The sequence below is a fragment of the Perognathus longimembris genome, chromosome 27 (assembly GCF_023159225.1).
Source record: "Perognathus longimembris pacificus isolate PPM17 chromosome 27, ASM2315922v1, whole genome shotgun sequence".
Lineage (NCBI taxonomy): Eukaryota > Metazoa > Chordata > Mammalia > Rodentia > Heteromyidae > Perognathus > Perognathus longimembris.
Genome location: NC_063187.1, coordinates 6936492 through 6963201, shown reverse-complemented (window position 1 = coordinate 6963201; position 26710 = coordinate 6936492). Strand labels below are relative to the sequence as shown.

Here is a 26710-nt window from a genome sequence, read left to right as displayed (position 1 = left end):
TTTTTTTTTAACGAACACTCTTTTTTTTCCAACTTTCTTCCAAGTTGGAATGAGGTTGCAGCCCCTGTCAGCTTCACAAAATGATCATTCCCTGTTCATTGAGGGAGATTAACGATCACTATTGGTAGAAATGATGGAAAAAATTATTACTGCCCTTGGCTTCACAGCTTGGACCACAATTTAAGAAGCATTTCTTTTCATTTTGAAAAGCATGATAGTCTGCAAAGATATTTGTAGATGTATGCTCCATGGACTAAGGATAGATCTTACATGGGTTTTATTTTTTGTTTCACTTACTTATATTTTTGTACTGGTCTAGGGCTTGAATTGAGGGCTTGGGCACGGTCCCTGAGTTTTTAAAAATTTATTTATTGTTTAAATTTTGTTGACAAGGTATTGTACAGAAGGGCAGTGTACAAAATAGGGCACTGTGTACATTTATTCTGATATCTTACACCCTTGTTTTCTTTCCCTTCCCTAGATCAGGTAGACATATATACAATACCCAGTGTACCAAAAACATATACAGTAGCCATGTGGAGTAGGCCAAAGGAAATTCACCTAGAACTTTAAATATAACGTCAACAATAGTGTTTGCTTTTCCTTGTCTTATATGATCATACATACATAGCTTTTGAGCTATTGTGATCCACTGAGAGGTCTATTTTAGACCTTTATATGTTTAGTAGTTGATTGGTTTTAAGTACATAATGTGAGTTCGTTGACCCAAACCTGTAGGAAATACCATTTGACAAGAAGTTTTCTGTTTCGCAGGCCTGGTCTCTACTGTCTCCCCGTCCCCCTACCTAAACAGTCATATATCAAGGAGATCATGCCCCTTTGTTTTCTGAATTCTAGGCTTGTCTTGCTCAACATTATTTGTTCAAGTTCTGACCATTTCCCCAAGAATACCAATATTTCATCATTTCTAATTGCTATGAAGTATTCCATTGTATATACATACCAACTTTTTTGGATCCATTCATCTGTAAAGGGGTATCTGGGTTGTTTCCATATTTTGACTATTAGGAATTGTGCAGTGATAAACATGGATGTGCAGATGTCTTTTTGATATCCTGAGACCTGTTGTTCAAGATAGATGCCTAGGAATGGTATGACTGGGTCATAAGGTAGGTCTATGTTGAGCTTTTTGAGGAGCCCCCATACTGTTCTCCTAAGTGGTTGTACTAATTAGCACTCCCATCAACAATGGAGAAGGGTTCCTCTTTCCCCTCATCTCCTCCAGCATTTGTTGTTGCTTGAATTCAGAGTATAGGCCACTCTAACTGGAGTGAGGTGGTATCTCAGGGTTGTTTTTATTTGCATTTCCTTTACTGCCAGGGATGTTGAACATTTCCTCATGTGTTTCTTTGCCATTTTTATATTTTCTCTTCTGAAGTCTCTCTTTAGGTCGTTTGCCCATTTCCTAATAGGTTTATTGGGCTTGGAGGGGCTTAGTTTTTTGAGTTCTCTGTAGATGACATATATTAGGCCTTTATCTGTTGCTGTGCTGGTAAATATCCTTTCCCATTTCGTTGGCTGTCTTTCTATTTTGTTGGCTATGTCCTTAGCTGTGCAGAAACTTTTTAATTTGTAGTAGTCCCATTTGTCAAGTCTTTCCCTTATTTGTTGTGCCCCTGGGACTCTATTCAGGAAGTTTCTTCCTGTGCCTATAAGTTCTAGCGTCTTTCCTACTCTGTCCTTCAGTAGTTTCAAGGATTCAGGTCTGATATTGAGGTCCTTGATCCATTTTGAGTTGATCTTGGTGCATGGTGATAGGCTTGTGTCTACTTTGAGTTTTCTGCATATGGCTGCCCAGTTCTCCCAGCACCAATAGTTGAAGAGGCTATGTTTATTCCATTGTATGTCTTTAGCTCCTTTGTCGAATATCAGCTGGCTGTACGATTGCGGATTTATTTCTGGATCTTCAATTCTAATCCATTGGTCTTCCAATCTGTTTTTATACCAATACCATGCTGTTTTTGTTATGATGGCCTTGTAGTAGAGCTTGAAGTCTGGTATTGTGATACCTCCTGCACTGTTTTTTTTTTTTCCTAGAATTGCTTTGGCTATTTTAGTATTTTGCTGTTCCATATGAATTTATGGGTTGCTTTCTCTATTTCAGTGAAAAATGTAGCTGGGATCTTGATGGGGTTTGCATTGAATTTGTATAACAATTTGGGCAATATGGACATTTTCACTTTCTTGAGTCTGACTACCCATGAGCATGGGAGGTCTTTCCATCTCCTTGTGTCTTCTTTGATTTCCCTAATTAGATTTTTATAGTTTTCATTAAATAGGTCTGTCACGTCCTAGGTTAAGTTGATCCCTAGGTACTATATTCTTTTTTTGGCTACTGTAAATGGAATTGTTTCCATAATTTCCTTTTCTGTTTGTCTATTGCTGGTGTACAGAAAAGCTGCTGACTTTTGTGGGTTGATTTTCTATCCTGCTACTTTGCCAAATTGGTTTACTATGTGTAGGTGTTTGGGTACTGAGTTTTTTGGATCCTTCACATATAAGATCATGTTGTCTGCGAATAGGGATAACTTGATTTCTTCCTTGCCAATGTGCATCCCTTTGATGTCCTCCTCTTGCCTTATTGCTATGGCTAGGGATTCCAGCACTAAGTTGAACAGAAGTGGGGAGAGTGGGCATCCTTGTCTTGTTCCTGAGTTTAGGGGGAATGATTTAAGTTTCTCTCCATTTAATATGATATTAGCAGTTGGTCTGTTGTATATGGCTTTTATTGTTTTGAGGAATGTTCCACCTATTCCTGTTCCCTCCAAAGCTTTTAATAGGTATGGATGTTGTATTTTGTTAAAGGCTTTTTGGGCATCAACTGAGATAACAATGTAATTCTTAATTTTAGATCTGTTTATGTGGTGAATTACGTTGATTGATTTACGGATGTTGAACCATCCTTGTGACTGTGGGATGAAGCCTACTTGGTCATGATGTATGTTTATTGAGGAGCTTTGTGTCTGTGTTCATTCTCTTTTTTTGTTGGGTCTTTGCCTGGTTTGGGAATGAGTATGATATTAGCTTCATAGAATGAGTTTGGGATTTCTCACTCTGTTTCAATTTCGTGGAAGAGTGTGAGGAGTTTTGTTATTAGCTCATCACTAAAGGTTTTGTAGAATTCATTGGTGAATCCATCTAGGCCTGGGCTTTTCTTTGTTGGGAGGTTCTTGATTACCTCCTATATCTCACTGTTTATTTAGTTGATTTATTTCTTCTTGGTTCAGTTTGGGCAGTTTGTACTTCTCTAAGAATTGATCCATTTCTGGAAAATTATTGTTTTTTGCTGAGTAGAGGTTTTGGAAATAGCTCCTTATGATTGTTTGAATATCGTGTGTACTTGTTGTAATTTTTCCGGTGGAGTCTTTGATTTTACATATATGAGTCTCTTATCTTCTTTTATTTTATTTTTTTTTGTAAATCTTGCGAGGGGTCTGTCAATTTTATTTATTTTCTCAAAGAACCAGCTTTTAGTCTTATTTATTTGTTGAATAGTCTTTCTATTTTCAATCATATTTATCTCTTCTTTAATCTTTGTGATCTCCCCCCCCCCACCCTAGTCATTTTAGATTCTGTCATTTCTTCTTTTTTTTTTTTTTTGCCAGTCCTGGGCCTTGGACACAGGGCCTGAGCACTGTCCCTGGCTTCTTCCCGCTCAAGGCTCGCACTCTGCCACTTGAGCCACAGCGCCGCTTCTGGCCATTTTCTGTATATGTGGTGCTGGGGAATCGAACCTAGGGCCTCATGTATCCGAGGCAGGCACTCTTGCCACTAGGCTATATCCCCAGCCCCAGATTCTGTCATTTCTTGCTTCTTCAGGTGTTTTAGTTTCAACGTGAGGTTATTCACCTGCTCTGCTTCCATTCTTTTAATGTGAGTGCTGAGTGCAATGATCTTGCCCCTCAGTACTGCCTTAGCTGTTTCCCATAGGTTTCTTTGTGATGTGTTTTCATTGTCATTGTGGCTTATGAATTCATTGATTTCATCTTTAATATTGTCTGTGGTCCAAGTGTTGGATAGCAGTGTGGGGTTTATCCTCCAAGAGTGTGTATAGCCTCTGTGGTATCTTTGTTGTTGAGTGTTACCTTTAATCCACTGTGATCATATATAATACACGGGAAAACGTCAATACTTTTGTATTTTCTGAGGTTCTTTGTGTGGGCTATGACGTGGTCTATTTTGGAATATGATCGATGAGTTGCTGAGAAGAAGGTATATTGTGTTTCTGTAGGGTGGAAGATTCTGTATAGGTCTGTCAGATCCATTTGGGATACTTAGGTCCTCAGCTCCCTTGCTAATCCTCTGGGCGTTGGATGTGTCTCTTGGAGAGAGTGGGGTATTAAGGTCACCCACTATGATTGTGTTTGCGTCTATCTTGTTTTGTAATTCAGTGAGAATTTGCTTGACATATGTAGGGCTTCTTTTGTTTGGTGAGTATACATTCATCACCGTGATGTCTTGATTCTGGATTTTTCCTGGTATTAATATGTAGTGTCCTTCTTTGTCTTTTTGAGTTGACTTTAATGAAAAGTCCAGCTTCTGTGAGATCAGGATGGCTACACCTGCCATTTTGGTAGGTGCATTTGCTTGGTAGGTCTTGCTCCATCCTTTCATTCGGAGCCTGTTTTTGTCTCTTGCTGTAAGGTGGGTGTCTTGTAGGCAGCAGATATCAACTTTTTGTTTGCGGATCCATCCTGCCTGTCTGCTTCTCTTTATCGGAGAGTTTAAACCATGTATATTTGAAGAGATCAAGGATAAGGGTGTTTTCTCCTTGCATTTTCTTGTTGGGCTGTTTCTTCTTCTTTTTTCTTGTCTTTAGTGAGCTGTACTTTCTGTTGGACTTTGTCTATTGTAGTTTCTTTCTGGTTCTGACTGTGTGTCTTGTACGATCTCTGTTGGGTGGGGCTCCCCTCTTAGAATTCGCTGTAGGGCTGGTTATTTACTCACATACTCCTTTAGCTCTTCTTTTGTGTTTAAAGATCTGGTTTTCCCTTCGAATGTGAAGTCCAATTTCGCTGGATATTTGATCCGAGGTTGCATATTTTTAGCCTGAAGTACTTGGATGGTGTTCTTCCACTCACTTCGTCCTTGGTAAGTTTGTGTGGATAGGTCAGCTGTTGTTTGAATCCTCTTCCCATTTTAGAAAATTTCTTTCTTCGCTTTGGCTTAATTCAGAATTTGCTCTTTAATCTTGAGGTCTGAAGTCTTGAATATTTTGTGCCTTGGGATGGCTTTTCTGGGGTCTGGCCTGCCAGGTGTCCTATAGGCTTTGGTTACCTGGATGGGGTCCCCTGTGAGATTGGGGATGTTTTCTGCAATAACTTTATTGAGAACATGTTTAAGCCCTCTGCTCTGGTGTTCGGCTCCTTCTTCTATTCCAATTATGCGTAGATCATATCTTTTGTCTTTGTCCATTAGTTCCTGGATTAGTCTGCCCTGAAGCTTCACCGTTTCTTAGAGTGTGGTCATTTTCTGGTTGTTGTCGGCTGCTTCATGGTACAGGCGAGAGATTCTGGATTCCATATGGTCAATTCTTTGTGTTATGGTTTCAATTGCGGAGTTTATGGATGTCAGATCAGCTCTGATCGTGGAAATTTCTTCCTTTAAAGAGTTGTATTTTAAATCTATTTTTTTCATGCATTTCAATTCTCAGGATGTGAAGGTTTTCTTTAAAGGAGGCTTGAATTGTATTCATTTTTGCTTCCATTTCTTTAAAGGAGGCTTGCAATGTATCCATTTTTGCTACCATTTCTTTCTTGGCTTCCTGGGTGTCCTTCAAGATTTCTGCTCTAAAGTCCAGGAATTGTTTTCTGATTTTCATTTATGACACTTTCCATCATTACCTGTTATCATGGCCGTGTTTGCTTTTTTATTCTCCATCTCCTCTTCAGCCGTGCTGCTTTTTGGAGCTGGCGAGTTGGCTTGCTCTTTGATGAACTGTGTTATGTTTGTGATTTGTGCATCTGGAGATCTGTGGGTGGCTTCTCAGGTTTGGTTTATAGCTCTGCCCTCCCTCCTGTGTAGGTGCGTCTACCAGAGCAGGTGCTGCCGCTGTGACCCCACACTCCTGTACGGGGTACGCCTACCAGAGAGGGCACTCTCACTGGGGGCTCCGCCCAAGTGTGCTCTGTGCGCCTGCTACAACAGGTGCTGGGACTGTGGCCCCATCCACTTTAGCGGGGTACGCCTCACAGAGAGAGCCCCGGGTTGTTGGGTTGTGTTTGCGCCCTCCCGCGAGTCCGTTGTGGGGGTCTGTATGTGTGGGGCCCAGTGAGATCAACTGTCCGGGTGTGGGTTAGCACCCTCAGACCTGGCCTCCTCTGCGGGGGGGCGGGGGGTGGGCGTGATCAGGCCCAGGTGTCTCTGCTGTGCTGGTATTGCCCACCAGTGCCTGTGATTTTAGTTGTAAGAGTGTGCGACGTCCAGGTAATGGGGGACTCACCGATCCTGGATTGTGTGTGTGTCCCGCCCAGCCGTTGGTCCTTCAGGGGGTGGAGAAGTGTCGTGGTGGCGTTCCCAGTTCCCCCCTTCTGCCGCGTTCTTTCTGAACCCGGTGTGGACCCGAACTTCTCGTCACCGCTGTTGTTTGTCTTGGTCCGCACCCTCCCTAGTAACCATGGAGTCTCCCTCTGTCTGGATTCTGCGCTTCCTGTAGCCTGTCTGACGATTGCTGGGTTCTCCTTTCCCAGCTTGGCCCTGTTTGGGCCAGGGTCGGCTGGCTGGGGGAGGGTGCCCCGGAGATTCTCTGGCTCCGTGTAGGTTTTCGGCTCTTCTTTTTTACTCCTTTATGTTTTCCTGCATATTTCCACTGCTTCTGGCTGCTGGTTGTGCTGGGTTTTTGATGGGGTGTTGGGTGTTGGAGTTCCCAGCTCGCTATTCAGTTGGAGCGAGTCTGGGTGCCTCCCTATTGTGTTGGCGCCATCTTTCTCCTCCCACTCCCGATTCATGATGGTGTGTGCACAGGACACATGTACCCCCAAAAGTGCTCTGGATCTCCTGGAGTTTCAGAGCTACAACTGAATGAAATAGATGAATTTGCAGTATGCATATCTTGAAGAATACACTGCCGGTTTGCTTCTTCATTCCTTCCTTCCATCGTTGCATCCTTCTTTTTCTTTCCTTAACTTTCTTCCTTCATGCCGACTTTTATTCCTTCCCTCCTTTCGTTAGTGCTTATTCCTTTGATTTCCTTCCTTTCTTCCCTACCTGTCTGCCATCCTTCAAGCTTGCCTTCTTTCCTTCCTTACTTCACTCCCTTCCCAGCTTCTTTATTTCCACCCATTCTTCCTTCTTTCTAGTCTGCCTTCCTTCCTTTCTCTGTTCCCACCTTGGTTTCTTCCTCTCTCCCTCCCTGCCTCTTCTCATGCTCCTTTGTCACTCTCTACCTTTCTCTATTTTTTTCTTTCTCTTTTCTCTATTACTTTAATCCTTTGTTCCATCCGTTCTTCTTTCTGTCCTTCCTTCTTTCTTTGCCTCCTGTTTTCATTCCTTTCTTTGGTATGGTTAGGGCTGACCTGAAAACTGGAGTAACTAAATATAAGTTTTAGTGTTAAAATTATAACAGCTGATAAACTCTGGTGATGACTCCATGATAGAGGGCTTCATCCCAACACGTGAGACTAGTTTCTTATAGTTTGACTTTTAAACACGTAGGGAGCAATTGTTCACTTCTATACCTGGGTAGCAACCATGGAAATGGACAGCAAAAGTGATCATAGTGATAGACTATAGAAATAATCATAATAGTAATAGAAACGCCATGGTAACTGTTGGGTTTGTTTACTTATGATTGAATACTGGATTGTTTTAGGCTGCTCAAGCTTGCTTAGTGGTAATAGGAAAACATGGACGCAATTGTTAAAATAAAGTTGGTACTAGGTCAGCCCGAAGGCAATATTCTGCCTCTGTAAATGGCTTGCTTAACCCATTAGTGACTTGCTCTACCCCCTGCACTAACCCCCTGCATCAGTGCTAGGTGACCACCTGTTGTCAGTTCCTGATATCGAGGCCAGTTCCTGATATCAAAGCCCAAATAGATAACTGAAAGGGTAGATAGCCAATAGAAATAGGACAAGACTTGCTTCCTAAACGCCATCCAATCAAGTATCTGCGAAGTTGGAAATATCCTGCCCCTGTTGTAATCACAATAAAAACCCTGCCTATCTGAGGGTCAGGACTCTCAATCCAGATCTGCTGTGTGGGTGACAGTTGGGAGTCCAGGCCTGAGCTTGCAATGAAGAGTCTCATGAGTATGCATCGGTATAGACTCATTGGTGGTCTTTATTTTGAAAAATTTATTTAAGAATTAAATTTTGTTGACAAGGGGTTGTGCAAAATGGGTACATTTACATAATAGAACAGTGTGTACATTTCTTGTGATATCTTTTTTTTTTTTTTTTTTTTTTTTTGGCCAGTCCTGGGCCTTGGACTCTGGGCCTGAGCACTGTCCCTGGCTTCTTCCCGCTCAAGGCTAGCACACTGCCACTTGAGCCACAGCGCCGCTTCTGGCCGTTTTCTGTATATGTGGTGCTGGGGAATCGAACCTAGGGCCTCGTGTATCCGAGGCAGGCACTCTTGCCACTAGGCTATATCCCCAGCCCCTTTCTTGTGATATCTTAAAGCCTTGTTTTTCTTTACCTTCCCTAGTTCAGGTAGACATATATACAATACAGAGTGTACCAAAACATATACGTAGCCACGTGGCATACACCAAAGGAAATTCACCTAGAACTTTAAATATAATGTCAACAATAGAGTTTGCTTATCCTTGTCTTATATGGTCATACATACATAGCTGTTGAGCTATTGTGATCCACTGAGAGGTCTATTTTTGACCTTTATATGTTGAGTAGCTGTTTGGTTTTTGTTACATAAGGTAAGGTCGCTGGCCCAAACCTGTGGGAAATACCCTTTGACAAGAAGTTTTTTGTTTCGCAGACCTGGTGTCTACTGTCCCCCCCCTCCCTCCACCTTAACAGTCATAGATCAAGGAGACCATGCCCCTTTGTTTTCTGTGTTCTAGGCTTGTCTCGCTCAACATTATTTGTTCAAGTTCTGGCCATTTTGCTGCGAAAACAATATTCCATCATTTCTAATCGCTACGTAGTATTTCATTGTGTATAGGTACCACATTTTTTGGATCCAGTTTCCTTAGAGGGTCATCTGGGTTTTTTCCATAATTTGGCTATTGTGCATTGTTCAGTGATTAAACATGGAAGTGAAAATGTCTTTTTGATATCCTGAGACATGTTATTTAGGATAGATGCCTAGGATTGCTATGGCTGGGTCATAGGGTAGGTCTATGTTGAGCTTTTTAGGAACCTCCATACTTTTCTCCAAAATGGTTGTACTAATTTTCACTCCCACCAACAATGGAGAAGGGGTCCTCTTTCCTCACATTCCCTCCAGCATTTGTTGTTGCCTGAGTTCAGAGTATAGGCCATTATAACCGGAGTGAGGTGGTATCTCAGGGTTGTTTTTATTTGCATTTCCTTTACTTCCAGGGATGTTGTACATTTCCTCATATGTTTCTTTGCCATTTTTATCTCTTCTCTTGTGAAGTCTCTCTTTAGGTCCTTTGCCCATTTCATAATTGGTTTACTGCGCTTTAGGGGGTTAGTTTTTTTTTTTTTGAGTTCTCTGTAGATGATGGATATTAGGCCTTTGTCTGTTGCTGTGCTGGTAAAGAGCCTTTCCCATATGGTTGGCTGTCTTTCTAGTTTGGTGGCTATATCTTTAGCTGTGCAGAAACTTTTTATTTTGGAGTAGTCCCATTTGTTGTGTCTCTCCCCTATCTGTTGTGCCTCTGGGACTCTATTCAGGAAGTTCCTTCCTGTGCCTATAAGTTCTTGCGTCTTTCCTACTCTGTCCTTCAGTAGGTTCATGGATTCCAGTCTGATGTTGAGGTCCTTGATCCATGTTGAGTTGATCTTGGTGCATGGTAATAGGCTAGGGTCTACTTTGAGTTTTCTATATATGGCTGCCCAGTTTTCCCAGCACCAGTAGTTGAAGAGGCTATGTTTATTCCATTTTATGTCCTTAGCTCCTTTGTCGAATATCAGCTGACTGTAAGAGTGCAGTTTTATTTCTGGTTCTTCTGTCCTATTCCATTGGTCTTCAGGTCTGTTTTTATACCAATAGTAGGGTGTTTTCTTGTGATACCTCCTGCACTGCTTTTTTTTTTTTTGCCTAGAATTGTTTTGGCTACTTTATGTCTTTTGCTGTTCCATATGAATTTATGTGTTGCTTTCTTTATTTCAGTGATGAATGTAGTTGGGATCTTGATGGGGAATGCATTGACTTTTTATAACAATTTGGGCAATATGGCCATTTTCACAATATTGATTCTGCCTACCCATGAGCATGGGAGGTGTTTCTATCTCCTTGTGTCCTCTTTGATTTCCCTTTTTAGATTTTTATAGTTCTCATTAAATAGGTCATTCATATCTTTAGTTTGGTTGATCCCTATGTAATTTATTCTTTTTTTTTAGCTCTTGTAAATGGTATTAATTCCATAATTTCCTTTTCTGCTTGTACATTGCTGGTGTACAGAAAAGCTTTGACTTATGTGGATTGATTTTGTATGCCTCTACTTTGCCAAAATGGTTTATTAGGTGTAGGAGTTTGGGGACTGAGTTTTTTGGGTCCTTCAGATATACAATCATGGCATCTGAAAATAGGGATAGTTTGATTTCTTTTTTGCCAGTGTGGATCCCTTTGATGTCCACCTCTTGCCTTATTGCTATGGCTAGGGATTCCAGCACTATGTTGAAAAGAAGTGGGGAGAGTGGGTATCCTTGTCTTGTTCCTGAGTTTAGGGGGAATGGTATTTTAGTTTCTCCCCATTTAGTATGATACTATTGGTTGGTCTGTTGTATATGGGTTTAATTGTTTTAAGGAATGTTCCATGTATTCCTGTTCTCTCCAGAGCTTTTATCAAGTATGGATGTTGTATTTTGTCATAGGCTTTTTGGGCATTGATTGAAATAATAATGTGATTCTTGGTTTTAGCTCTGTTTATGTGGTGAATTACATTAATTGATTTACAGATGTTGAACCATCCTTGTGTCTGTGGGATGAAGCCTACATGGTCATGATGTATAATTTTCTTGGTCAGTTTCTGGATCCTGTTAGCTAATATTTTATTGAGGAGCTTTGCGTCTTTGTTCATTAGTGATATCGGTCTCTAGTTCCCTGTTATTTTGTCTGGGTCTCTGCCTGGTTTGATGATGAGAGTAATATTAGCTTCACAGAATGAGTTTGGGGTTTTGCCTTCCGTTTCTATTTCGCATAAGAGTTTGAGGAATATTGCTCTTAGCTCCTCACTAAAGGTTTTATAGAATTTATTGGGGAATCCATCCGGGCCTGGGCTTTTCTTTGTTGAGAGGCTCTTGATTACGCCCGGGATCTCGCTGTAAGTTATTGGCTTATTTCCTTGATTTATTTCTTCTTGATTCAATGTGGGCAGTATATTTCTCTAAGAATTGATACATTTCTGTAAAATTATTGTTTTTTAGTGAGTAGATGTTCTGGAAATAGTTCTTTACGATTGTTAGAATATCGTGTGTATTTGTTGTAATTTTTCCGGTGAAGTCCCTGATTTTACAGATATGAGTCTCTTCTCTTCTTCTTTTTTTTTTTTGTAAGTCTTGCAAGAGGTCTGTCAATTTTATTTATTTTCTCAAAGAACCAGCTTTCAATTTTATTTATTTGTTGAATGGTCTTTCTATTTTCAATCAGAGTTATCTCTTCTAAAATCTTTTTGAGCTCTCCTCCTAGTCATTTTAGATTTGATTATTTCTTGTTTCTCCAGGCGTTTTAGTTTCATGGTGAGGTTATTCACCTCCTCTGCTTCCTTTCTTTTAATGTGAGTACTGAGGGCAATGGTCTTGCCCCTCAGCACTGCCTTAGCTGTATCCCATAGGTTTCCTTGTGCTGTATTTTCAGTGTCGTTGTGGCTTATGAATTCATTAATTTCATCCTTAATTTGGTCTGTGACCCAAGAGTTAGATAACAGTGAGGGGTTTAGTCTCGAAGTAATTGTATAGCCTCTGTGGTATCCTTTGTTATTGAGGGTTACCTTTATTCCACTGTGTTCAGAGGTAATACACGGGATGACATCGATACTGTTGTATTTGCTGAGGTTCTTTGTGCGGGCTATGACATGATCCATCCATTTGGAATGTGGTGTTACTTAGGTCTTCAGTTCCCTTGCTAATCCTCTGGGTGTTGGATCTGTCTCTTGGAGAGAGTGGAGTTTTAAATTCTCCCACTAGATTGTGTTTGGGTCTATCTTGTTGTGTAGTTCTATGATAATTGGTTTGAAATATGTAGGGTCTCTTTTGTTGGGTGATTATAAATTTATCACCGTGATGTCTTGATTCTGGATTTTTCCTTGTATTAAAATGCAGTGTGGAAAGATGATTCCGGGAAGACAGCGGAGGAGCAGCAGAGCCCTAGCTGAGCTCCCTCCATCATTGCAGTTTTCCCACCACAGAGACTTTTACTCCTAGAAAGACAGCCAAAGTAAGTTGTAACAGTACAGGGATTCTGGCTAGGAAGGAAAAATCAACTTTTCTGGTCTGAAAACACAGATTTGAGCTCCAGACTGCATCCCACTGCCAAGCCTGTGTTGGCGCCCAGAACACCGCCCCTCACTCTGTGCAGCTAAAGCACACTGCGGGGACAAGGGAGAAATCCTCCAGATGGCGGTGTACAGACTCGTATAGCAGGCTGAGCATGGATGTGCCAAAATCACAGAGAAAGAGTGAGTACCTCCACGAAAGACGTTTTCACTCGTGCCCACAGAGCAGCTTCTGGGAGGTAGCCCTTTCCCCACTTCCAGAGCAAAGTTCCACCTTTGACACTGGCATAGGGTCAGACCAGATTGGAACTAAAGAGCGCCTGGGGAAAGCGAGGACAAAGTAGCCATCTTTGAAAAGGGCAAGAGGGATGGACCAGTGAGAGTCAGCTATGCCCATGAGAATGACCCCTGCCCAGGAGGTGCCCTGCCCGCCGGAATTAATAAATTGAAACCAAAAGCGGTGAGCAGCTACCGGAAGCATGGAACAGCCAGAAGGGAGAACAAACGGTTTCCGAGACAGATATAAGGTCCCAAACCAGTGGAAGCCCAATTCCCAGCCCAAAACAGAGCTGAATTCCATACCCAGCTCTGCCCAAGGGGCCGCCCCGCCCAGGAGGGAGGAAGCTACCCCAGGCAAGCGACTCTCAGAAAGGTAAACCAGGCCAGAGGTGCCCTGCCTTGCTGAATCCACAGCGTATTCAGAGCTAGGCTTTAAATGTAGGGGCCCAAGAGCAGATGGGAGGAGCCACGGTTCCCGAGACTGCTCACGTTCCCATCTACAGAGGACACCCAAGGCCTACCTGCAAGCTGTGAGAACCACAGAGCCCCAGGATTTCACTAACAGGGGAGGAGGTTCAGAACAGATCCACCCCCTGCAAACTGAAAGCAAGTCAAACCAGCCAAGTGACAAAATAGTCTGCAGACCATCGCAAGGAAACCAGAGACTGTAGAAGTCCACCCAAACAAGGAAGAATGCATTTTTTCCCTCAAACATTTTATAAGCTTTCTTTTTTAAAATTTCTTCATTTCTGCAATGTCGTTGGTTTTTGTTTTGTTTTATACTTTTACCTGTCTGTTTTATCAAGTTTTTTTTGGTGGGGGGGGGGTTACTCGTTTTTCTTTGTTTTACCTTTTTATTTTATTTTTTAATGATAATTTTACACTGTTTTGTGTATCTGTTTCCCGGTATATTTTCTTTATTTCTCTCTTTGCATTCTCTTTCTTTAAAAATTATGTTTCTATGAATAACACCTCCATTCTTTACTGCTAACTCTCCATTGTCTCTCATTTTAACCTTGTTCTTCCTCTGACTCTACTCCCTTCCACATCACTGAAACTAAACCAAAATCAACACCACCCCCATACATTTTACTCTATTCCCTTTACTACTTCTAACTTACCCTCCTGATTTACTTCTAGGACCTCAAGATTCCATTGACTTCTGGTTATTGGATAGAGGGTATCCCTGCTTAATCCGAGTGAATCTAAGGGGTTTGTAGAGAAAGCCAGTACAAAAAGAACTTAATATAAGAACATGAATTGCTCATGGGGTTGTAACAGTGAATAAGTAACTACTGAATAGAGGACTCAGGATTGGTTGTTATATTGAAATTGTATTCTTTAGCAACACCAAATCTAATTTTGTACACAGATATACAGTGTATCTGTATATAATTGTGAACTTCTAAGACGTACACAAAAGTGCTTGGTAAGGTCTGCTTTGGGTCTTAAACGGTGCTCACAGGTGCTTGCAGATTTGGTTTCAATATGGATTAAGCCTTATGATAAAGAGGAATTTCATCATTCACTACATGTTTTAGACAAGTATATCAGGGGAATAACTTGATCTACGTTAGGAAGTTAATTACACATGATCTGTTCGAAGATAAAAGTGCAGAATGGAAATGTGCAACTCAATTTCGGCATGGACCTTAAATTTTTGAAGGGAAATTGCAGCTTTTGGCGGCTTTGCTGCTTCCTTGGGCATTAGTAAATGGATGGGTGTGTGGCGAGCTGTGCACGTGGAATTCTTATTGAAACCTGCTTGAATCCACTAGTTATATCTGGTGGCTGTAATGGACATTGCGTGTGTGAACTGACCCTGTGGATACAATGCAATAAGAATTTGTTTGATAGTTCACTGACATAGATTGTTTTCTGGCCATTTCTATGCAGCCTCTGATGTAATCCAGTTGCTTCATCCCAAATGGCTTTCATGCAAAAAGTTTCTGGACACAGATGTGAAACCATATATATCAAAAATAACTTCATCCCTGGGGTCTCACTATCTGTGATCTGAGAGAAATCACAGCACCTGCGATGAAGAAGGACAATGGCAAACACATTTTCCAAATAATATTTTTCTCCTGGATGCAAGGCCTCAGATGCACAGCCTCACAGAAGGGTTTTCCACATTGTCCCTGGGGATTCACAAGTGGCTACAAGGAAAGATGGACAACAGTGTATCTCTCAATCAATAACAAGGCACATGTGCACCTGTTCAAAGATATATGACTATACATACCAGACACTGTGGGTCTCGCTTCCAGCCAGAATTTCAGCTTGGCAGATGCTTCAGGGATGTGCCCTTTGATTTTCATACTCTTTTTTCTCCAGTTTCCCTTTCCTGTGAATTCCTTGACCGGCACTAGCTGCTTTACCACCATGAAGCAACGAGCACACATGGATGGAGATGTGATGATTGTTGCATTTTTTCCTCTCTACACTTTGGGATCAGATCTCAGTAACAGTGGTGCTCACAAGTATGAAGACAAGCCGTAAGTAACACCTCATCTTATTTCCATGGACTGTTTTGTTTTCAGGATTTTAAATCACTAAGGGAACTCTAGATGCACACTAGATGAATGCTCTCTTTTTCCTCTCCCCTGGCCTCCTATCCTTTTTATCAGCAGAACTGAACCCCCAAATAATATGAATTGCTTTTTGTAATACTGTTGTCAACTTTTCACAAAGCTTTCTCAACATATCCTCCGTATGTGTACGTTCAATTAGATTTTCTTCAAGGTCACTATTTTCTCAGCCTGAGAAGACACAACTAACATGATAGGCTTCCATTATGAAATTTCACATATGCAAACACTTCTTTTTAATCACTTTATCCTATCATTTGGATTTCCATCCTTCCTCTATTGTTTCCTTCTGAAAACAACATGTTTTTAATTTCATAAGAATGTATGTGCTTAGCCAACACACCTTTGTACTCACAGACATGTCAGATAGAAAGTTACTTTGGTCACTTTTACTGCCATGCATTTTTGCTTTCCAGTTTCTCAATCTAACTATATTAGGAAGAGAGTAGTGATCATTGAATTTTACAATGGTGGCCTTAAAACTGACATTTCAATATGAAGCTTGCTTACAATTCTTTTATCCCCCATGTTGGAGGCTTTTCTCTCCAAGATTAGGTCCTCAGAGTTGGATGCATCCCTTTTGTTTTGTTAGAAAAGAGTAAATAAAATTCCCTGATATGATATTTGAGGTCTTTTGTCCTGGTTAATGTCAAAGGAAGCTATTCAATACTTTGGGTCTGTGAGCAGAGAATGCTATGGAATGTTAAATGCCACTTTGCTTCTGAAAAATGCTCTTCAAGTTAGGATTTGTTAGTTGGCCTGGCCCTGCCAAAGGTGGAGGTGGTTACTCCAAGAAAAACACAACAGAATATTTGGTGTCTCTGATAATTTTATAGGACTCTAGGCATTCACACACTGAGGCCAAAAGGGTATAGGCATAGGAGTGGTTGAGAAATCATTACTAACTATGTGCAGGTGGTCATAGAAAATAATACTCTATCAAATGAACTCCAAGGAAGGGAGACATTTTCAGTTGCCATTGTTGCTGTTTTTGTTTTCTTTTCCTCTTTTCCTGTTCGTATTTGAGTGGATAATGCAGTGTGCATAAAAGGTTGAAGAAAGGTGAACAAGTATAATAGTGGTGCCCACTAGAGAGTAGACGGAAAATGAATTGTATATCTTGTGGGTAGGGGCAGAATCAAAGTACCAGGAGAAAACAACAAAAGGGGACACATGGTTCAAAAAAGAATGTACCTTAATCCATTACATGAACTATGTAACTGTAATCCCTCTTTATATCACCTCTACAGTAATAATGAAAAATAAATCCCTAAATTAATAAAAATATATGGTCTGCTGAGTAAAAATGAATATTTGGTGTATCACGATAGCCTATTCCATCTGTAGTGTGCCTGAGATTTTCACTGTGGTGCATGAAGTAGCAGAGAACAAATAAACTCTTATTCTTGGCATAAGTAACTTTCTGAATCTCATTTATAACAATTTACCTGCATATTCTTACCTAATCTTATATGCAAGCATTAGGCACTATATACACATTCCATCTCCCTTATCGCTGATGTTTTAATATATTCTTTAGCAGAAAAGCAAGGATTCAGTCCATCAAAATAATGTTTCAACTACTCTGAAAATTTTATGCTAATTACACAGGCTCATCTTCAAGAACTATCAGTTTGTTTTGGCCTTGACTTTTGCTATGGAAGAGATCAACAAAACTCCTGCTCTTTTACATAACTTGAATCTGGGATTTGATATTTGTAATGTTCAAGATGGATTGCCAACAGCATTTAAAAATCCCTTCATTTGCTTTTTTGGGAACTACACGGTTCCTAACTACTCGTGTATACATGGCAGCAAGTCTATAGGAGCACTTACAGGACCATCAGGAGTATCATCTGCCCAGATAGGCACATTGCTGGACCTCTACAGGTTTCCACAGGTGAGGTTGGGAGGAATGGCTAAATTCATGCCATTTCAAATGTTTAGGAGAGAATGAGAATTAGTGACTGCATTCATGATTCTATCACATTTTGTGATATCAAAGAATAAGTATTCAGGAAAATGGGCTATCTATGCTCCCATAGTTTGGAAAAGGATTAAAAATTTAAAGCATGAATAGGGACTATTTGGAGTTTTAAGAATTATCAATAATTTTTTTTTAAATTCAGGAAATGGAAAATGACTTTAAAGTGTAAAGGTATGCTGAGCTGGGTGTTGGTGTCTCATACTTGTAAACCTAGCTACTTACAAAACATGTATCTAATTTCCTGCAAAAACCAGAAAGTAACGTGTGGTTCAGGTCTTGAGGAAAAATCCAAGAATGTGCGTGGGGCTCTGACAGTAAATAATCCTGTGCAATCACACACACACACACACACACACAGACACACACACACTCACGCACACAGACACACACACACACACACACACACACACACACACACCCCTTCCCACCAGAATGTGAAAGACATTATGCTGAAATGAGTAAGGCAGACTCTGGAAGACAAAAGAGGTAATTGTTTTCTCATATATAAATATTAAATCTAACATACGAATATGAAATATGATATAAGGATAGAACACATATCAGATATATGTATATAAATATATATGATTAACTTATAAAGTAGGTTAAACAAACATACGAAATTCCATGCTCCAATCTCTCTAATCAAATAACAAACAATATGCAAAGAACACCAGACAAATATAGCATATGTTCCCTGAAGAGTGCGGGTGTTAAGGAAATGTGGAAAGGAACAAATGAATAGGAAATAATAATAGGAAATAGGAAATAGGAAAATACAACATACTATTCAAGATACATATGGGAAAATGGAGCTAGGAATGTATGGCTGGGAGTGTAATAGAAAGGAGCATTTATTGGAAGTAGTGAGAAAGATAAAGAGACAATTTAATAACAAATTGGCATGTTGCCCAAATATTAAATTTTTTTTTTTTGGCCAGTCCTAGGCTCTGAACTCAGGGCCTGAGCACTGTCCTTGGCTCTTTTTTTGCTCAAGGCTAGCACTCTGCTACTTGAGCCACAGTGCCACTTCTGGCCATTTTCTGTATATGTGGTGCTGAGTAATCAAACTCAGGGCCTCATGTATAGGAGGCGAGCACTCTTGCCACTAGGCCATATTCCCAGCCCCAAATATTAAAATTTTTAATGTTATTTCAATAAGTAAAAGATAATCCTGTCATGTAGTTCGACAGGTTATTTATTATATATCAAGCTGAGATTGTGATGGATAGAAATCTTCTCATTCATGGAGCATCCAATTTTCATTCCATTTAGCTCACCATTGGGCCTTTTGATCAGGCCCTGAATGACCACAGGAAGTTCCCTGGTCTCTATCAGATGGCCTCAAAGGACACGTCAATAGCCACTGCCATGGTCTCCTTACTGGTTTACTTCAGATGGAACTGGGTGGGACTGTTAACCTTTCTAGATGAGAATGGCTTGTGGATTCTTCCTCTACTGAAAGAAGAGATGGACAAGAACAGAGTTTGTGTAGCCTTCGAGCTAGCACTCCCAAACTATGGCCTAACATTTGTAAGCATGGCACTGTATAACCAGATTAACAAATCTTCAGCAAATGTCCTCATCTTTTACGCTGGTAAGGACGAGGCAATAGATTTCATGGATGTTATTGAGCAGTATTTAATAAAAGGTAAAGTTTGTATCCTGAACTCACAGTGGGAGTCCCCCATGAGGAGGAGATCTTTAAGGCGAGGTTCATTCCATGTCCTTCTAACTTTTTCACACCATCACCCAGATGTTTCTGGATTCACAGATTTTGTCAAGGAAGTGAACCCTTCCAAATACCCAGAAGACTTTTTCCTTGCTCGGCTGTGGTTTCTCTCTTTCAATTGCTCAGATTCTGAGTCTGACTGTGTTACATGGCAGAACTGTCCTCGTGATGCCTCCTTGGATTGGTTACCTGGGCACATTTTTGACATGACTATGTCTGGAGAAAGTTACAATATATACAATGCTGTTTATGCTGTGGCCCAGGCTCTCCATGAGATGCTGCTACATCAAACAGAAGTACAGACAATAGAAAACAGGATAGAGACAGTGCCTTCCCCTGCACAGGTAAGGCCTTCTATTTCGAATGGCACGCACAATAAGCACACTCAATTCCTAGAGGGCTTTCTTACCACATGAAATTCAATATTTTTGTTATGTTCCCCACACTAAAGAAATTAAATTTCTGTAAATGTCTGTGAGGTTTTCTAGACATATGCTCCTGTGCTCTTATGGAGAACAGGCCAGTAGCAAGAAAGAAATCAATTCCATGCTTCTATTCTTTCTTCTAGTAACTAAGAACTTCCACATACACATAGGTAATTGTGTGAAAAGAGTATAATCACCTTTTCCCTATGAGTTTCTAAGGATGACCTGCTGAGCACAAGTATTTCTATTTCTCATAAGTAATCTAGATTCTTTCTCCTTTAGGTATTAAAACTTGAACAAGCTCCAGCTATAACTATTGACACCCACAGAATTAGTTGTTGTGGAAAAGTCAAGCCACCTGAGAATTGCTACATTTATGCTTATTTAAATGAAATAGGTTTCTCTTGAAAAGAGGCCTTCTAGCACTTTGCTGTGTGACCAGCTTTCAGAAAAATTATTCTTATTTCTCCAAAGACTTTCTTCTGCAGTGCTTTGTCAGGTGTCTGTGCTTTTCTTGACTTCTGAATCAGAGATAAAAGACACTCAGGAGCTTTTCTATTTCTTTCCTTTTTTTTTTTTTGTAATCACATGAGAGTCTTTACTGCAAGCTCAAGCCTGGGCTCATGCTCATCACTGATGCAGCAGGTCTGAATGTAGACTCCCAACCCACTAGGGACGTTTTCTTAATTCAGCTTTTCTTTCTAACCACCGGTATATACTCAATATAAGATGATGTATATCTTGTAGCTGCACACTTTTCTGAAGAACACACAATTACAGAATCGTGCTGGAGACCAGGTGATTTTAGATGACCAGAGAAAATTGGAGGCAGATTATGACATTGTGAACACTTGGAATTTTCCACAAGGTCTTGATCTTAAGGTGAAAATAGGACAGTTTTCTCCATTTGCTCTACATGATCATCAACTATCTTTATCTGAAGATTTGGTAGAGTGGGCCATAGAAACTACAGAGGTGAGTTGTTATTTAATTGTAATGATTTTAAGAGCATATAAGTAAGTCAAATGTATACGTGATTGAATGCCAGCACTGGCTCCTGTAAAAATAGCTATTCAGTTCTGAATGTCATTGTTTGAATTCAGGCCCAGCAGGAATACCTGTGAGACTCTTATCTTCATTTAACCACCACAAAAGAGCTCCTGGGTGCTGGCTGATGCTTCTAATCCTCTCTAATTGGGAGGTGGACATCCTCAGATCTCAGATTATAGTTCATTTTAGAGCCCCAGCAGGCAAAAAAAATCTGTGAGAATCTATGTCACTAAAACACCTCAAAACTAAGCTAGAGCTGTAGATCAAGCAGCGGATCATTTATCTTGAAAACAAAATAGCTCAAGGACATTTCTTGGACACTGAGTTCAAGGTCCAGGATCAGCACCCTCCAAGAAAAATTCAGTGTGTTTCTAAATGTGAATTTTGAATATTGTCATAAAATACAAATTGCATATTTCTTAGCAGGGTTCTAACACCAATGAAGTACCAAAGGAATTGCTTTATGTATTTGAAAGGTTTATTTCGTTCCCTTTTCTGGTGATTTTATTTAATGATTAGTTGAGCTGCTATTTAGATCTCTTCCATGAGAGGAATCATTGAATGAGGTAGCACATAAAGCTTTTGTGGTGACAGGACGTGGAATCCATAGCAGGATTCAATTCACTGACTGGATTTATGTGTATTGATATACTATTCACTCCTTAGAGTAGTATATCAATACACATAAATCCAGTCAGTGAATTAGTCGTTCAAATAAGAAACTTTGGGAATGTTAGGAAAAGCCTAAACAGATTCTGACACATATCTGATGTTCCTCAGCCTGTTCTTTCTGTCTGCAGTGAAAGTTGTGGTCCTGGATTCAGGAAATCGCTTCAGGAGGGAAAGGCTGCCTGTTGCTTTGATTGTACCCCTTGCTCAGAGAATGAGATGGCTAATGGGACAGGTAAGTTCACAACAGAGGGAGAAATATAGGTTCTCTCCTAGTGCCCCAGAATCCATGAAAAGGACTATGAATGTCATGTATTGGAATTGCAGTCAAAGTCTTCCATCATTAACTAAGTAGTTGAATTACAACAATGGATGATACTGCTTCTTGAAAAGAAAAAAGACATCATGGGCTCTGGATTGAATATAGGATTAACTTTTTCTAGTATAATGTATGTATGTTTATTTAAATACTGAGTAATGTTAGCATATTTTCTATCATATAGAATACAAAATCCTGTTAATAATAAGGTTTCCATGTTTTGCAGTTTTTTTAAATTATACAGAAAACACAGATATTTATTTCCTAGTTGTCCAGAACTGTTATTAAAGCAGAGAAAATTCTCTTGTTTGGTTCAACTCTTCTGCATGGCCTGACTGTAAAGCTTCAAAGAATAATTATAATCTCTGTACTCTAGTTCTTTACAGGTGAGTAGGAAAACCAAATATCACAATTAAAAGGAAGGACCACAGTGCTCCTATCTATATGAAGCAGAGACAGAAAAAATTCAACATCTTTTAGTCTTCATTTTAAATAAGGATATTGAGTTGTGTCCAAAATGGCTGAAAAATAGTATGTAAGAAAGAGGAGATGTCTAAAATTATTGTTAGGATATTAGGAATGGCAGAGAAGAAAATAAATGATTTTCATAGGAATACTTCCAACTAGAATTGAGAGCCAAGTGTAGGAACATAATGAAATTATAAAAATCATACTAAACAAGCCTAGTAATACTTGGTCATATGAAGTTGATGCTAGTAATTATCAATATGTCAGAATTATTTTCTAGATAGGGATTTCCTAATTTCATTTTAAGCCCTGGAAAGGAACTAATGGGTTTTTGTCTTCCTCACCAGACATGGAGCAGTGTGTGAAGTGTCTGGATCACCAGTATGCCAACACACAGAGAAACCAGTGCCTCCCAAGAGCTGCAAGCTTCCTGGCTTATGGGGAGCCCTTGGGCATGGCCTTGGCCTGCGTGGCTCTTGGTTTATCGACACTCACAGCAACTGTCCTTGGGGTCTTTGTGAAACATCACAACACCCCCATTGTCAAGGCGAATAACCAGGCTCTCAGCTACATCCTGCTCCTCTCCCTCATCTTCTGTTTCCTCTGTTCCTTGCTCTTTATTGGCCATCCCAACACAGTCACCTGCATTCTACAGCAAACGACATTTGGAGTTGCATTCACTGTCGCTGTTTCTGCTGTTTTGGCCAAAACTGTAACTGTGGTTCTGGCCTTCAAGGTCACTACTCCAGGGAGAAGGATGAGGTGGCTGCTGGTGTCAGGGGCTCCTAACTTCATCATTCCCATCTGCACCGTGATCCAGGTGACTCTCTGTGGGATCTGGCTGGGAACCTCTCCTCCTTTTATTGACACAGACACACACTCTGAACATGGCCACCTCATCCTCTTGTGTAACAAGGGGTCCTTCATTGCCTTTTACTGTGTCTTGGGATACCTGGGCTCCCTGGCCCTGGCCAGCTTCACTGTGGCTTTCCTGGCCAGGAACCTGCCTGACACCTTCAATGAAGCCAAGTTCCTGACCTTCAGCATGCTGGTGTTCTGCAGTGTGTGGCTCACCTTCCTGCCTGTCTACCACAGTGCCAAGGGCAAGGTCATGGTGGCTGTGGAGGTCTTCTCCATCTTGGCCTCCGGTACAGGGCTCCTGGGTTGCATCTTTGTCCCTAAGTGCTACATCATCTTGATAAGGCCTGATAAAAATTGTGTGCATGGCTTTAGGGAAAGAAAATTCCCTGGACAAATTAATCCCTCCTAAGAAGAAGTAATGGCACAGTCAGAAGTTGTAGCTACCGACAGGTCAATTTGAATTTCATTTCATATATTTTTGTTCTTTCTTTTTACTAAGCACGTTGTTCCAGTTTTCTGATGTTTCAGAGATATTTGAAGAAAAAAAAAGTATATCAGCCTCTGGCACAATGTCACTCATCAAGTCCTTGATGATCGGGTGGGTGAATGAGAATTGAGGACCCTGGTTCAAAGCCAGTCCCAGAAAGAAAAGACTCTGAGAATCCATGTCCAATAAACCCCCACCAAAAATCTGGAAGTGGAGCTGTGTCTCAAGTGGTAGACCACTAGTCTTAATCATAATTGCTTAATCATAATGCACAGGCCTTGTGTTCTAGCCCCAGGACAGGCACACACACACACACACACACACACACACACACACACACACACACACACGCACAGAATACCAGGACTTGTGGTGTGGGGGAGAGGAAAGAGGTCAAGGGGAAACAGGGTAAATGAATGGACAGAGGGAAGGTGGAGAAATGAATTCCTAATATTCGATGCCTAAATGTGGAAATGAAACTAGCACACATGAGAGGGTTGGAGGGAGAGAGGTTGGAGAAAGATGGAAGTGGTGTCATGGATCAAGACACCTTGCACTCACAAGGTGACATAGTGAATTGCAGGATTTCTCTAGATGTGTGTGTGTGTGTGTGTGTGTGTGTGTGTGTGTGTGTGTGTGTGTGTTCCAGTTCTGAGGCTGGCACTCTGGACCTGAGTGATGTCCCTGCGCTTCTCTTGTTCAAGCCTATGTCTCTACGACTTGAACAATAGCACCACTTCCAGCTTTGTCTGAGTAGAACGTTTCTGCCTGGACTGGTTTTGAACTTGATCTTCGATGTTAGCTTCCTGAGTAGCTAGGAAGACAACTGTGAACTACTCGTGCTCAACATTTTTTTTTCAATGTAGTATGGCAAGATCCCCCTCCCTACCAGGACCACCACCTTTGCCTATGTCTGGTCAGCTGGGTTTTTTGAGATTGCCTTCCTTATGAGCCTGATTCATGAGGGTAAAGCCCTGAGCCAGAACTCCCTGTGCCGCATCCCTCTGTACCCTATCCCTCCTCAGCAACACAGATTTGGGGCACCAAAAAAGCCATATGTTAAGTTGACTGGACTACACTTGATACATATAGAAAATGTACAGGAGTTGAGATTCCTTTCTCAAGTCAGTAGAACTCAACTGGGAAATTCTGGCATTTAGTGTTGTGTTGGGACCTTCCTGAGATCATTTCATTTTCCTTTATCTATGGAACTTGGGACAAAAATGAAGCTGAAGGTAGTGTTGGGTGTTGTGGGGAAATTTGTTCTGCAATCTGATAGGACCTGCTTGGTACCCATAATCTCTCTCTCAAATCTGCATTGAGAACCCCTGCATCTGGCATGTTTTTATTTTCTAGATGCTTCACTTTCACAATTTTTTTTGCTTTCTGTAACTCCTTTCCCATCTCTTTCAACTCGAATGAGGGTTTCATCATGATTTTTCCTTTTTAGCATGATAGTCCAAAATTTGTTGCACCTTAAAATTTGGCCCAGCTTAATAAGGGTGAACCACCAGTCAGGGTTTTATCAGGAAATCCAAAAGTGCCATGATAACCGGGAACAGATATTTATTGCAGAGATTTGCATAGTACACAAGTAGGCTGGAGATCAGTGCACAGGTCGATAGAAAGGCTGTATAGCCGGACCAGAGTAACTCCGTATTGTGCTAAGTCCCCATTCTGTACCTGATTGACCTTACTATAAACCCAACCCCCACCCCTCCTTTCTCAGTAAAGACCATAAAATGCCCTGGGACAGAGAGTTCACAGAGAAACATAAACAGCAATAGGATTGACAACCAGAGAAGAAAAACAAGTTTTGGAGTTATTCCAGAACTCCCCCACCCAGGTGTGGTTTCCAGTATGTAAATAAAAGATGCTATGATGTATGTTAATTCCCTGCCTTCCCCAAAGAATGTATAAAACAGCTGGAAGCCCTAGGCTCAGGGCCTCTTACCATCATCAGTTTACTGAGTGTATGGAAGACGGAGCTAGCCAGAAATAAAAGCCCTTTTTGCTGCTTGCATTGGTCTCTGGTGGTCTTTTGGGGGATCCACATCTGATCATTTCAGTGGGGGCTCGTACTGGATACCCCCTAATCCAACACAGACACTCGACCCTGGGTTCTTGACCATCTGGCTGGTAAGATGAGTGAGGCATTGCCGATGTGTATGTGTGCTGTGGCCCTGCAGGATGTGTGTGTGTGTGTGTGTGTGTGTGTGTGTGTGTGTGTGTGTGTGTGTGTGAGGTTGGCAAAAGAGCCTTGGTTTACGCGCTATAGGGCTGCCTACGGGATCTGTGGGAGTCAACCCCAGACCCCCATGTAGGTAAATTGCTCCTCGGTACAGACATTTTGGAGACAGACAATTTTGTGGATCCATGTGTAGTGTGTTCCTCCATGCATAGTCTGTTAGCTCGTTTTGAACAATTTGCCACGCGCTGCGACTTCAATAAATTGTTCCTCGGTACAGGCATTTTTGGAGACAGGCATTTTTTGGAGAAATCTGTGCATAATCTGTTCCGTGCATAGCCTGTTACCTGCACGTCGAACAATTTGCTACTGCATTGCGATTTGGGTTTATGTCAAGTGCTTTGTATGTGGTGTGTGTGTGTGAGTGTTGTCTAACCTCCTCCACACTGGCAGGACAAATTCCTCCTAGGTATCAACCTGAACTGAGAACACGGCAAACAGAAGACTTCCAGGAGTGACTCCTTCTCTTTCTCTGTAGATCCCCAGCGGAATTCTCCTCCTTTCCTTTTCTTAGCCGTGCTGCTTCTCTAGATTTGTCAAACTGCTTTTACTCTTGTCATTTCTGTATGTTTGTCTGACTTTTGTAAAATTCTCTGAGTAATCTGAATGGTGTGGTTAATTGGACTTTGATGTAAAACAGAAAGTGAAATTGAAAGCAAAAGGGCCTAGGATGCGATTGAGTACTGAGGAGCCTAGGTCTGGGGGTGAATTAGGAAAGTAAAAGTAAATGCAATTAGATACTAGAAAAGATTGTGTTGCAGAAAAGGAAAAATTGCCTGTATTGTTACAGGACTGGTCTGGACTGTTCTTCTCTGTTTTCTGTATCTCCTGACTGTGAGGGACAAAATGGGACAGACTCCCTTAGCTCCCTGGATTTATGTTTAGTTCATTGGAAAGATGTACAGGAGACAGCTCAAAATCAGAGTGTGAGTGTCCGCAAAAAGAACTCTGGGGGACCCTCACCCAGTGTTCTTCAGCAGAAAATTATTT

At 41.0% G+C, this 26710-nt stretch overlaps 1 protein-coding gene across 1 annotated transcript; it reads left to right on the top strand.

Annotated features, from left to right (window-relative positions):
* Window positions 1-18832: 18832 nt before the first annotated feature.
* On the top strand, window positions 18833-26251 carry LOC125342817 (vomeronasal type-2 receptor 116-like). The gene is made up of 5 exons (XM_048335123.1): window positions 18833-19537; window positions 20399-20593; window positions 21449-21572; window positions 22472-23341; window positions 26199-26251. The coding sequence occupies exons 1-5, from the start codon at window positions 18833-18835 to the stop codon at window positions 26249-26251; spliced, it is 1947 nt and encodes a 648-aa protein (XP_048191080.1).
* The last annotated feature ends 459 nt before the right edge of the window (window positions 26252-26710 follow it).

Bases quoted from the DNA above. Each gene is read 5' to 3' on its own strand.
- LOC125342817 (XM_048335123.1), top strand. From the start codon at position 18,833: ATGGTCTCCTTACTGGTTTACTTCAGATGGAACTGGGTGGGACTGTTA. The intron at 19,538-20,398 runs GTAAGGCCTTCT...ACACAATTACAG, and splicing joins CAGTGCCTTCCCCTGCACAG to AATCGTGCTGGAGACCAGGT. The intron at 23,342-26,198 runs GTGTGCATGGCT...CTTTCTCTGTAG, and splicing joins GATAAGGCCTGATAAAAATT to ATCCCCAGCGGAATTCTCCT.